The sequence below is a fragment of the Crocodylus porosus genome, unplaced genomic scaffold (assembly GCF_001723895.1).
Source record: "Crocodylus porosus isolate Cpor-Errol unplaced genomic scaffold, CroPor_comp1, whole genome shotgun sequence".
NCBI lineage: Eukaryota > Metazoa > Chordata > Crocodylia > Crocodylidae > Crocodylus > Crocodylus porosus.
In genome coordinates, this window is record NW_017728886.1 from 98587977 (window position 1) to 98602017 (window position 14041).

Sequence of the window (14041 nt, forward strand, 5' to 3'; positions counted from 1 at the left end):
TGTCCAGGTGATAGGTCACCTGGTCATAGAAGGAAATGAGATTGGTCAAACAAGACCTACCCCTCCTTTGACTTCACTGCAGTTAGTTCTAATTTATACTGATCTATACAAAAAGACCCTTATCTGGGAATGGCATTATGAAAGAAGTTTGTATGGAAAAAGTCTGAAGAGGCATCCAGAACAAAGACAGTAAAGACTAAACAAATGTCAGTAAATGTAAACCGCCCTTACGTTCTTCTATCAAATAAACTGCTTTCTTATGCAATATTCTTTATGGTGCTAACACCTGCAAACCAGTCATGTGTAATAAAATGCCACATCATATGAAAAGTTACATAAAAGAGAAGTAATGAGTTTCTGCCAGTAATCCCTAAATAAACAAAAATCACAGCTTTAAAAAAATACTTTTATCATTTTCCTTAAAATACAGGGAAGAGCTACAAGATACAAAGTCAGTTACAGGATAATGCAAGTGTTTTGAGGGAGTCAAATGACCAGGTTTGATTGGTATCTCCGTCAATTGTTCCTGAGTGAATTCTGTCAAGTGACTTAACCTATTTGTGTCACAGTACTCTTAAAGGGATGAAAGCACTCCCCCACCTAACAGGGAAATCATGAAGAAAAATCCGTTTGTGATTTTGTAGCACTTAGTCTTTACGTAGATGAGGATCATATAAAAAAGCCTAGACAGGGAGATCAGACAACAGTTCTGTAGAGTGTCAGCACCTTTCATGCTGCTTTAGGGAGGGTATTTGGCATGACACAGAATCAGATCCCAAAGATAATGTTTCAAACACAGGGCCCAAACCTGTAAAAACGTAAATTCCACCCCACTTAAAAACTTCAGCAGTGGCTTATATTTAATTACATGAATGACCAGAATGGCTTCAGATGGATTACAACCACGCTTAAAACTAAGCATGTTTAATTAAGCATGTTTTCCTGGGTTAGGGCATTAGTGTAGTGCACTACATGTAAACAGTAACACAAACCCAGAAATTGTACACTCATTTTCTAAAACACTTAAAAAACACTTGTATTGTGATCCTGAATACACAAGCAGTCTAACTGGAGGAAGCATAGTCCAGGAGCCAGGATACTGAACCTGGATGTGGAAGTTCTAGTTCATGCCCTGCCACTGAGCTGCTACTTGACCTTTACTGAGTCGCTTCATCTCTCTGTGTCACTTCCTTTCCCATTTGTTGTCTGCCTTACCTATGTACACGCTAAGTTTCTCTCTCATTACACACTTCTGCAGTGCCTGTCTTAGTGGTGTCCTGGGAATTCTAACTGTTACCATAAATTACTATCCTTATGTGTTTTTAATAATCTGGCATCTTAAAAGTTCTATTTAATTAATTTATATACTTATTCTTTAATTTCAGAATTGGCTATTTTTCCTAAACTTTACCATGCACATTTATAGCATGGGAAAAGACTGAGAGAAAAGCAGATGTTTAACAGCCTTGGGTTAAAAAGACTATTCCTGCACATGAACTACAGCATACTATCTATTTTACTTGATTGAACAACAAACTTAATCATGGGTCAGCATATAAAACAAGGCTGAAAATGGCCTAAGACTTTAACACAGAAATTCTGGAAGAAAACAACATGCTAAGTGTAATTTACTATGAAACAACATTTCATGTGGTACTTGTTCATCATCAATATACTGACATTTACAAAGAATAAGTTTTTTGTGCTAATTTTTCATGAGCACTTTATGAAAAAGCAGTTTTCAATTCTGTCCATTTACAGCAGAATTTGAGATAAGCTGGGACATAAGTAAAGATAGGGAAAATAAAGCTGAATGCATATGGAAGACAACAATGTTAAACATTTAGGCAGCTGAATTCCACTACTACTGTGCTGGCAAGACAAAAAAGCCTTACTGTAGATGTGAATTAAATGAATACCCACTTAGGGTGCATCCAGATGAGCATGGCTGTGCGGCATGTAGCAGCGCAAACACATCTGCAGCGCCACATACCAAACAGTCAGATGTTTTCCATGCTGCAAGGGCATGCTGCCTGTGCATGCGCTGCTCCAGACTTTTTTCTGTTGGTTTTTTTTGACCCCCTATCTAGGGGAAAAAAACCTGGAGCAGTGCATGTACAGGCAGCACACACCTCTGAAAACTGGAGCCGGGACAGCTGGCACTGCACTGCGGCTGCCAGCCAGGCTCTGCCTGGCAGGATCACCGCTGCTGCAGTCCTGGGAGGCCCACAGGTACAGCTGCTGGGGCCAGCACAGTGCCAGCCCCAGTCCCCCATACTGCCCCTGGGGTAACTTGCCACGCACCAAAGCATGTGTGGCATAGGCATTTCCTCAGGACACGTAGCTACAGCACAAGGTGTGCCACTGCTACTTGTCCCCGGAGAACCAAATGTCCATGTTCATCTGAATGTGGCCTTAGGGTCCAGAAAAGTGGTTCTCAACCTTTTTAGATTCAAGGCACCTCTTGGAAAATCCTACCTTTCATTTTCACTCAGTTTTTGACAACAGCAAAATAACAGGGCGATTCTTCAGTCACAAAGAACTCAGAATGATCATGACAGAACAGAACGTTTTTAACACTATGGTTTTCTATTTGAAAACTCTGGGTTTATCTTGTGAATCATATTTGCACACCTAACAGTGCATGGCCCACACAGCACCCCTAACAAGATTTCAAGGTACCCTAGTTAGGAATCACTCATATAGACAAACCCACATTTGCAGGGGTTTCAAAAGGGAGGGGGAACACCAGCATCCCTCCCATTTTTGAATGGGCTCCAAGTGTACACTTGTCCATGTCCTTAGCATAAAAAGGGTATCTGGCCATAAATGCTGCAGTCAGGCACTAGGACAATAAGAAGAAACAAGCTGGATCTGTTTTCTGGCTATCAGACAGCTTTATGGTCTGGTCACTGCACTCTGTTTCATCAACCCCCTTAATACTGGAAGAGGGATTTTTTAAAAATTCTGACCTCAGTGAAGGCAATGGGAGTTTTGCAATTGACTTCAAAGGGGCAATCAGAAATTCACTTTTGAAGCTCAACAGGTTCTTAAGACTGCTATCAGGTTTCTCTGTCCCATGATAGCTAGGGTATGTCAAGGACTGGCAAGACATAAACTCTTGCTGGGTTGCTAAGCTAATGCTTGTGGTCTGGGGAGAAGGGGATGGGGGACACAGGGGAGTTGGTTGGTCATATAGTGCCGGCTCCCTTCCATGTTTCCAGATAGTGTAATTTATACTGGTCTTGGGTTCCAAGACAAAAAAAGAGACAGGATCACTAACCTAGTGAGGAGGGCTTTAAACTAGGTTGTCTGGGGAATGAAGATCAAAGCAGAGGGCTTCTCATTCTTCCTGAGAAAGTAGGGTAATTAGTTACTTCAGGTTTCTATGCACAAATGCACGGAGCCTGGGAAACAAGCAGGAAGAATTGGAAGTCCTTGCATAGTCACAGAATTATGGTGCGATTGGAATAAAAGAGACTTAGTGGGATAGCTCAAACGGCTGCAATACTGTCATGGATGGGTATACACTGTTCAGGAAAGACAGGCAGGAGAGAAGAGGAGTTGTGCTTTATGTAAAAGAGCTGTATGATTGCTCAGACCTCCCGTATGAAACTGGAGATAGCTTTGTTGAAAATCTCTGGGTTAGAGTCTGAGGGGAGAGCAACAAGGGCAAAGTTGTGGAGTGTGAGTGCTATAGACCACCCAACCAGGAAGATGACGTGGGTGAGTCTTTCTTCAAATCGCTAGCAGAAGTTTCCCAATCACAGATCCTGGTTCTCATGGAGGCCTTCAATCACCTTGACATTTGCTGGGAGGACAATATAGCGGTGCACAGGCAATCCAGGAAGTTTTTCAAGAGTGTTGGGGACAACTTCCTGCTGCAAGTGATGGAGAAGACAATTAGGGGCCGTGTTCTTCTTGACCTGCTGCTCACAAGCAGGGAGGGATTGGTGGGGAATGTAGTAGTGGATAGCAACTTGGGCACCAGCGACCATGAGATGATTAAGTTCATGATTCTGAGGAAGGGAAGGAAGGAGAGCAGTACAGTAAGGATCCTGGACTTCAGAAAAGCAGACTTGAACTCTCTCAGGGAACTGATGACCAGAATCCTCTGGGAGGCCAGTCTAAGGAGGAAAGGGAATCCAGGAGAGCTGGCTGTATTTTAAAGAAATCTTACTGAGGGCACAGGAACGAGCCATCCCAATATGCAGAAAGACTAGCAAGTATAACAGAAGAATAGCTTGGCTTAGCAGGCATAAGCTAAAACACAGAAAGGAAGCTTAAAAGAAGTAGAAATACAGACAAATAACTAGGGAGGGGTATAAGAGTATGCTCAGGCATGCAGGGATGAACTCATAAGATGCGTCCAGACGAGCCTGCATGTGCCTCTTGCAGCGTCTCAAACCCCTTTGAGACACTGCAACAGGCATGTGCAGGAACAAGAAAAGGTTCCCCCTGCTGCAAGTTTGCAATGTGGGGGCAAAATTAGACCCCCGGATATCCAAGGGTCTAAAAAAAACGAAGTTAAAAAAGGTGGAGCAGGGTCAGAGGCTGGGTCCTCCACAGAGATGCTCTGGTTGCCAGAGCGTCTCTGTGGTTGTCCCTTGCCCTGGTGCTGAAGTATGCTGCCTGCCCATGCAGGGCAGACAGCGGGCCAGCAGCATGGCTCCAGTGCTGGTAAATAAGGGGCCAAGGGGCTGGAGGAGGGGGAAGGGGACTATGGTTGGGACCCCCACAGCTCTGTGCTGTCTGGGGGGCTCTCCCAGGAGGCCCCAGAGCCCCCACAACACTTGCATCTAAGGTAAGTACAGGCTTTTTTTCCTTAAAGTGACCGTGCCTGGGGTTGGGGGGGCAGCCATGGGGGCTTGGTGGTGCAAGTGGGGGATGAGGCCGGGTGGGGCTGCCATTGGGGGTGGTCTGGGGGAGCGGGGACTGGGTTTGGGTTGGGCAGCCATCGGGGGGGCTGCAACAGCCAGCGGGGGATGGGTCCAGGTAGGGCAGCAATCAGGGGGCTAGGGTGAGACACGTGGGCCCGACGGGAGGGGGCAGCCCATGCAGGGGCGGGCCATAGCCCCTGTGGGGGGCAACAAATATGTATTCATGAATTCATTAAACATGTATTTAGAGTTCACTTTATTATTATGACACCTGGTAGTCTGCAAATTGCTTTAACACTGTAGATATATCAATAAAACATTGCCCAACTGATCAGTCTCTCTGCCTCACTTTCTCTCTCTCTCTAGTGGTCTGTTGTTTTAATTGTGGAGGAACATGGATTTTGGGGTATTTTACAGAGTGACTGGGTACTTTTTTATCAGGGATTTTTCATTTTTCCAAGAGGGAACACCAGAATTCCTGCTAGGGAGGTCAGTGGCAAGACCCTGCCTGCTCAGAGTTGGCACCTTGGACCCAGCTGGCTGTGACTGACCTCCTGGCCCGACATGCTTTGACAGTTCAAAGGAGGCTACCACACCCAGAACATCTTCTGGGCAATAGCTGCCCAGATGGCTGGGTAGGGGGCGCACATGGCTGTAGTGCCACACAAAGGCTAACTCTGCTGCCACAGCCCACTGGCAGCGAGCCCAGAGGGGCAGATGCCTCTACTGGCTGTGCAGTCCCCATCTGGGTCTGCCAGGTACGCAGCAGGTCACAGCCAGCTAGCAGCCCCCTGACTGCTGCAGTGGGTAAACGGTGCAGGGAGTTCTCAGGGCTGCTTCAGCAGTCCAGCTGGCACAAGGGGTAGTGTCCCCAGGTACCAATTGGCTGGGCCCCAGAGGCTCCTGAGAGCGAGCAGCCCTGAGCTACTTGCTAAGGCAGCTTTTTGTATTGATGGGGCCAGGACAGGTGCTCCCTCTGGCTACAGATCTGGAAGGAGCCAGGCAGGGTTATTTTGCCTCAAGTGGCACAATTTGCTCCACAACAAAATGCACATCCAAGCATGTGTGCTGAGGCAAAAAGCCCTGGCTCAAATTTGTGCTGCTTCTATTTGAGCTGCTGCAAGCGCACATGCTTCCATGTGTGGATGTGCCCGGGAAGGCCAAAGAGCAACTGGAGTTGCATTTAGCAAGGGACATGAAGGGCTTCTACAAGTATGTTAGAAATAAGAGGAAGATCAGAGAACCTGTGGTTACTTTACTAAATGGGGGAAGCAGCCTAGTGACAGATGATGCAGAAAAGACTGAAGTACTCAATGCCTTTTTCACCTTAATCCCCACATGCAAATTCAGCTCCTAGACTTTTGCAGCTGGCAGCACAGTTTGGGGAGGAGGCGAGCAAAATAATAAGTTAGGGACTATTTAGCTGGATGTGTACAAGTCCAAGGGGCTGAACATGATGCACCTGAGGGTTCTGAGGAAGTTGGCTGATGTGACTGTACACTTGTAGCAATTGGGAGTGGTCCTGGATGACTAGAAAAGGGCAAATACAGTGCCAGTCGTTAAGAAAGGGAAGAAGGAGGGAAGAAACTATAAACTGGTCAGCCTCACTTCAGTCCCTGGAAATAATGAGCAGGTCCTCAAGGATTCCATTTCTAAGTACTTGGAGAAGAAGGTGGTGATTAGAAACAGTCAGCACGGATTCACCAAGGGCAAGTCATACCTGACCAACCTGACTGCCTTTTATGATGAGATGACTGACTCTGTAGATGCAGGGAGAGCACTGGACATGATATACATTGACTTTAGCAGGACTTTTGATACAGTCTCCCACAACATTCTTGCAAGAAAGTTAAGGAAGTATGGGTTGGATGACTGAACTACAAGGTGGATAGAAAACTGGATCAACAGACTCAGAGGATAGTGATCAATGGGTTGATACTTAGTTGGCAGCTGGTATCAAGTTGAGTGCCCCAGGGTCAGTCTGAGGGGCAGCTTTGTTCGATATCTTCATCAGTGACTTGGAAGATAGGATGAACTGCACCCTTAATAAGTTCAAATGCAAACATCTAGAACTCTTGGTTCAAAAATGATACTTTTTATTAGACCAACTAGGAAATTGCAAAAAAACCCCAATTCTTTTTCTGAAAGCTTCCAGGCTCAAACACCTTTCATCAGGCTCTGGGAAAATTAAAAGATGGTAAAAAGTCCCCATAGGTAGGAAATAAACTTCAATTTTGCACAGGGGGAGCTGGAGATGGAACATCTGTCCCTCTGGGTCCATGAAAGTATCTCTGAGTTGTTCTGAGTTGCTCTTTGTTGTGTAGATCAGGTAGGATTCCATCCCTGGAGGTGTCAGATGACAAGCAGAGTGGTATAAAAATCTTGTTCTGCAATGAAGTTTAAAAATCCAAAATTGGCTAAAATTCAGCATCTTCCATGTTTCAGGGATGTATTTGGTAGCCATGTTGGTCTGAGACCAAAAGAAATCCAAAAATTTAGAACTCTTGGTTCAGAAATGATACCTTTTATTAGAGCAACTCAGAAAATGCAAACATAAATAAATAAAAAAAATAAAATAAAATCTTTTTCTGCAAGCTTTCGGGCTCAAAAGCTGTATCCAAGGTTGTATCTCGTCTTTGTATCTGTACAGCCCATATCCAAGGCTGTATCTGCTTCTTTCCCAGATATGAAGAAAAGCATTTTGTGCCTGAAAGCCTATCTAACACCAAAGAGATAGTTGGTCTAGTAAAAGATATTACCAAACAAACACTGTTTCTCACATGAATTTAAGCTAATGGTTAATTTTAAGGCTGCAAGAACTTCCACCCAAGTCAAAGTCAGCAGCTGTTTATATTACTCCTATGTTCAAAATCAAGTATACATCTGCACATTTCTCTATTCTGTGAATACACGTAGGGTCATCCTGTTGCTTGTGTAGATCCTGTGTGCTAGAAGTTGTGATAGGAGGAGCATTGTTAAAAAGGAGCACACAACTGTAAGCCACAGATACTGGCAAGAGGCAAAGGAGAGGGCCTGGTACCTGAAAATACTTTTGTCTCCCTTTACTGATGAACTGCCAACTAACTTTTTACACTGACATGGACCCAATCACTTTTTTGATCCTATTTTTCATTAAGTATACAGGGCGATGCATCTTCATGAAGCTGCTGTTGATTTGGGCCAGTATCAAGTCAAGGAGCTTATACAGATGAGTTCTTGCTCTGTGAACCTGAGCCCTGAACCTGTAATGGACCCTGTAGAATGAGGCTTTATGTAGGGGGTCACTGAAGGATGGGCCCCTACATTTTGGCAAAAAATCTTTCATTCTTGGTTTTGTAAAAAACTGACATGAAAAACACTGCCTTATCTGGTTAGGTGCTGCCTTTTCCTCCCACGTCACTGAGCCCATGTCCTGTTTCCCTGGCTGCTAAAAGATGAATTTGAGTCAGAAACTGAAAATCTTATATGGCCCAAACTTTGGCATATTTAAAATTCAGATCTGAACTTGCATGTTAAACCCATCACTGTTTGTGCTGGCTGTTGACAGAGGAACTAGAAAGCAGGCTGAACCAACATTCCTTTCTGAAACACAATCTACATGATCTCTGTCAATTTGAGAGTGAAACGCCTGAGCTATTTAATAGCTTAACAGATTGTAGAGCCAAAAGACATCAACAGAGCATCTAGTTGGCCTGTCTGAATCTAACCTTTCTATTCATGCCTTACTTTACCCATACACATGTTTCACCACTGCTAGCAAAGAATTAGTTCTTGTTCATTTTTTCATAGGGGACTGAATTTCAGCTAAGGATATACAGGCTAAACATCAGAAGCATTAGACTCAAATCCATTAAACTGGTATACTCTCCCCAAAGAAAAGGTGGGAAGTACATGATTTGTTCACAAAACACTTGAGCAGATGCTACGAGGAAAAAAAATTCTGTGCTGACCGAAGAACGAAGATCTCCCCATCTTTAATTCCAGTCATTTTGTGGAGTTGAACAGAGCCTACAGAATTCATCTTCCTAACTCCAGATATCCAAAGCTCCTAGTAAGATGTAAACTAATTATGCCATGAGGAGATGATGTGTGCAAATCAGCAGCTGTTTATAATCAGTAATAGCTTACATAAAATGAACTAATTTGATCTGGAACTTTTATTTAGCAAAGGAATAAGAGACAGAAAATAGAAGCATCTTTCAGCATGCCTTAGTTTTACATATCTTTATGTAAAGCCTAAATTAAATTGCAGATCTTGAAACAATGACCTTGGGGCCTGGATATAGAAGAACTATGAGACAAGAACATATGTTGAGATGTATCTATGCACATTTATGTATGCCAAGGCAGTTTTTCCACAAGAACAGAGGAGCATTTCTGAATTTATCTCACGTTCCTGTGCATTATTTATTAAAATACTGCCTTTACAATTTTCTGCATGAGACAAGTCATTATATAATATTTGTTGGGGGAAATTGGGGTAGGGGTAACTTTAGGGACAGCCAGGTACAGAGGCACCCTGTGACAGAGAGGTACGTTTTGGGAGGGATGTTAGAGGAAGTGGGAAGAGATTTCTCTGGGTGAGTGTTGGAGTGGGTGGGGACGGGAGGGAATGTGTACTGAATAATTTACTTAATGGAGAATTTGAATGAGGGGTTGAAAAGCAAGCCAGGGCTAGGTGAGTGGAGGATGCTGTCCTGCATGAGAGGCAGCAAAGAAATCTACAGGCTGGAGTAAGATTTTTCTCCATTTGTTTGTCTGTCCAATGTGCAGGTTTAAGACATCTCCCCTAGCTTTCCCCAATGAAACTGGGTCCATGTCAGCCCCAGGGAGAGGATGGGATGGAATGGCTAGAAGAAGGTGATAAGAACTGGGAATGAATGACTAGGGTGGCAACTGTGCCTATCAGGGTCATGCTATGCAGTGGGAGATATGGCAGGGGGAAGTGACTGTTCCCCTGTCCTTTCCCTCCTCCATCTCTGAGTGTACAGGGGTTACGGCTAGCACTGCTTTTGCTGTTTAATATGAGGTCAGTGGTTGATAAATCATCAGTCATCTTTGATCTCTCAAGATGAGGCCTGGATAAATAGTGCACTAGGGCTGATTTTACCCAGATAGTGCAGGCCTGCCTGTCATGTGGTACAGCATCATCTGGGATCCGAGGTCAGAAGGACAAGGAAGATGAAGAGGGGGTGGGGGAAGGAGGGAGAGGGACAGTGGTCAAAAGAGTCCAGAGTGGGGCACAAGCTGGCAGGGGTCTGTGGAGCCAGGCTGGGCTGCACCAGCAGGGAGAGGGGGAGGATGGCCCAGCTCCATAGAGCCGCTGCCAGCCAAGACCCTGTACTCCAGTCACCCTGCTCTGGGCCCTGCTGGCGCTGGCCCTGGGACACCGCTGTGGGACCCGTGCATCAGCTCACTCCCAGTGCCTCCCAGCCCTGCGGTACAGGCGGGGGGGCAGCACATAACCCTGACCCCCTGTTCCCCGGCAGGGGATGAGCTGGTGCTGAGTGTGGGGAAAAGCGGTCTCTGCTTCGCTCTGTGGCCGGCGCTCCCTGCTGCAGCTGCTCGTAGCCTGTGCAGGGCTGTCCTGACCAGGCACAGGCAGCCCCACGCAGGGTGTGAGTGGATGCAGCATGGGGCACTGGTCATCGGGCAGGCGACAGGCCACTTTTCCCACACTAAGCACCAGCTTGAAATGCGTCCCCACTGCCACCCTGGGCCCCGCACCAACTCCAGGCTTGCCGGTTGGGGCTGCGCATGGCGGCAGCAGCTGCAGCCCCCTCGCTTGCCATGCCGGGCAGTGTTGCCACTGCTGCCTCTCTGTTGCCCAATGCACGAGCTCAGAGCTTCATTTTCTGAAGCCACTGATGGTTTAGTTTGTATCTTAATATTCATAATTAGAGATAATACTTCTGTTTAAGAAATAATATAGAATAAGGCACTGGTTTGCTCAGAAAATTGCCTCCTATAACAGCATGGGAATAATTATAGTGCCTTCTTTTGCAAAGAGGTTTCAGATTAAAAGCCTTCTGAAAGAGATAGGTGAGGTTACTTTTATATACACATGTTCACACATTATTATAACAAAGCAATAAACAAAGAAATTCAAATGGAAGTTGGTTATTGCCTCTTTCCTCTACCCTTCTAAATCTAGGCAGTGACGCACATACTCCTAGCAGTGGACACTTCAGTGTAGGACTTATTAGAAATTTTCTCTTTCACTTTCCAGTGGAAGTGGTACAGAGAGTAAAAAAAGAAAGAGAGAGTGAAAGAAAAGAAATAAAAACTAAATGGAGGGGAAGAGAGGAAAAAAGTGTTCCTTATATTTCATTTCTAATGTTTTTCAGAAAAAAAAATGAAAAAAATTCTGAAATACACTGGCAGTGCAGGGGACGGGAGGAAAATCCACATAAGAGAATTTTATTGTGGTCTTACCACTCCCCTTAGGGTATATTCAATGGAAAATGTTTGGAAGATATACAGACTTGGTTTTTTTCTTGATTTGATTTCTTCTTTATTTTATTTGTATATCTGCTTTCTTTTCAGAATATTGTGAGCAAGTGAAAAAACAGTGGTTTATAAATGATATAACTGTATTTTGCATATCTCACATGCAGACACTGTGTATTATACAAAAAGTGTTATGTATGTGTGGGTGCTAAAGGTATTCAAAGGCTGGTAGATTCTCCTTCTACCTCAAAAGTCAACACCTGTCAAACATTTACTTCAAAGTACATTCAAAACTAAAGTCTTCTGGCTATGGATCTTATTTGGTGGTATGATATATTTTATTTTCTTAAAATGGTCCTACTTTGAAGAAAAATTTTACTTAAAATAAAAACATAAGAAGGTTAGCTTAATAGCCTATTTCTTGGTGGCTTAAAGACTATTTTCTCATTCTGTTTACACAAGAATGCAAAAATGATGATACATTGTCCTACTGTTTACCTCATTATCTAGTAGATGCAGTTGATTTGTGGCATGTGTATCAAGTACTTACCATAATGTCTCCCTTCAGTAGTTGAGCTGGCTCAATAGCAATGCAAACCCTGCTTTGATTTTCTGGACCTAAGCTACTTAACAAGAAAGAGAAGAAAAGAGAAGTTTAAGTAAATGTGGACCTTCTTTAAAAAAAAAAAAGAGAGAGCGAGAGAGGGAGAAGAAAGGAACAGAGGAATTAGATTTCTTATTGCAACTGAAAAAATGGGGAAAATAAAATCAGGGAATAATGTTACTAATACTTACTATATTCCTGATGTATAAATGGGTTGCATAGCCTGGTACAGTTTCAGAAAGGGCCGACACACTGTAAAAAAACCATTGTAAAAAAATCAAACGTTTATTATTTCTTTTGTAATAAAAAATGAGTAGTTCCAAGCAGTAACAAGGCCACAAAGCTATACTGCTGATCCCATATTTAAGTAGCACCCATAAATATATTTTTCTTGGCCGTAGGTACAAAGAAGCATGACCTGCTCTTGCTCCTCTAGTGTCTTCTTGCTGTGATGCAAGCCTTAGAAAGTTTAAAATATCTAAGATCACAGACACCCAGCAAAAGGGTCTTGCTGAATGAGACCTGAAGGGGTTGTAGGAAGTTCCCTGCCTCTTTTTTCATTGTTTGACCAGGAAGGGGCTCTTCCTGATATCAATGGTGAATAGCTAGACTTAGTCTCCTGTGTAAAGGGAACAAAGCTATTGAGGATGCAAGGATCCTGCAGCATGGTGTGCACACACAGAACCAGTTTGCTTGTCCCTGATAAAACTCATTGTGAAAAAATACTTCACCTCCTCCAGCATCAAAGCTCGGGATGCCATGAATGATGACAAAGTGTAGGAAGAGCGGGGTAGTGTTCATTTTCACAGATCCAGACAGAAGGCCACTTAAGAACTGCACATATCTGAAAATGCACAACTCATTAGCCATAAGAGAACATGTTAATACCACCCCACAGAAAAAACAGTCTTCTATAGAACCTATTTCACATGAAGGGAGGGAGCGGTCTAACTTTTACCCATTCAGACTGCACCAGAATACATACTGATGCTCCTGTTTAATCAAGTTTTCCAATCGCTGGCAATTGCATTGCTGTCCTGGGTAACACTTGCATTGCAATCACACACAAGAGTATAGTCTAGCAGCTTTGGAAATAGGCAACTTGAGAAGCTGGTAAAGGCCACGAACTCCAGGCCATATTAGCTGTAACTCGGGTCACTGCTACTTGGTAGTGGGTTAGTGGCTTGCACAAAAGTTCCCTGCAGTTCCCCTTAATATCTAGCTAACATTCCTAAGACACTGTATGAGGCAAATTATACTTTCCATTATTGGAAACAGAGAAGAGCATAGGGACTTGTTCTGTATACAGTGAATAAAAACACAAGGTAATGTAGGATAAACCCTTTGCTTTTCAATTTTTACTGATTTCTGAACAAATTCTAAACTAGAATTCTGAACCAATTTCTTCCCCCTCCCTCTCCACAACGTTAAATCAGTTTAATTTCACCCTCTTAAAAATAGAACAATTAAATATTGAAACAAAATTTACTAGTACATTCCCTGCTGATCAGCTGGCAATACTATTGTATTTTTGTTATAACAATGATGTCTTTACCTCCTTAGATTGGAGGTTACCTTGGCAGAGTTTGTTTCTTTAACTGATTAATTTTTATATACAAGTCATTTAACAGGAGGCATCAGCAAAGGTCAATGTTGCTTCTTGTTTTCTTCTTCTAAGCTGTCAGGAGTACTTAGTCAAGCAGTAGAGCAGCTTGCTGTATCTGCATGGCAGCAGGGGCTGGAGTTGGACATTACCATACTGATGGCACTGGTCCAACCCTTTATCTTTGTCACCTTGTCTCCTTACCTAGCCCAAAAGAAGGGGTCATCACCAGGGAGAACTATTCTGTAGTTGCTTGGGGATGTAGGGGGGTAGTCAGGAAGGCAAAGGCAGAGATGGAACTGGGACTAGCTTCCCAGATTAAGGACAATAAGAAGTCGTTTTTTAAATACGTAGGGGGTAAAAAGAAGGTCCCGGGTAATGTGGGGCCCTTGCAGGATGCCATGGGAAACCTGGTCGTCATACCAGACAGCAAAGCTAACATGTTTAACGATTTCTTTGCCTCCGTCTTCCTAAGTAGGGACCAGAACAGCCACCTCCCTGCTG

The 14041-nt window shown here is 43.8% G+C and overlaps 1 protein-coding gene across 13 annotated transcripts in view; it reads right to left on the reverse strand.

Annotated features, from left to right (window-relative positions):
- The window catches only part of TNS3 (tensin 3), a 342744-nt gene that overhangs the window by 147474 nt on the left and 181229 nt on the right, over positions 1-14041 (reverse strand). For 12 of the 13 annotated variants that reach the window (XM_019539604.1, XM_019539596.1, XM_019539585.1 and 9 more), the window contains 3 exons: positions 12666-12778; positions 12126-12186; positions 11881-11956 (listed from right to left, as the gene is read on the reverse strand). In XM_019539604.1, coding sequence (XP_019395149.1) covers positions 11881-11956; positions 12126-12186; positions 12666-12778 — 250 coding nt within the window. The remainder of the gene's footprint in view (positions 1-11880; positions 11957-12125; positions 12187-12665; positions 12779-14041) is intronic. The other variant, XM_019539516.1, reaches the window with a different exon arrangement.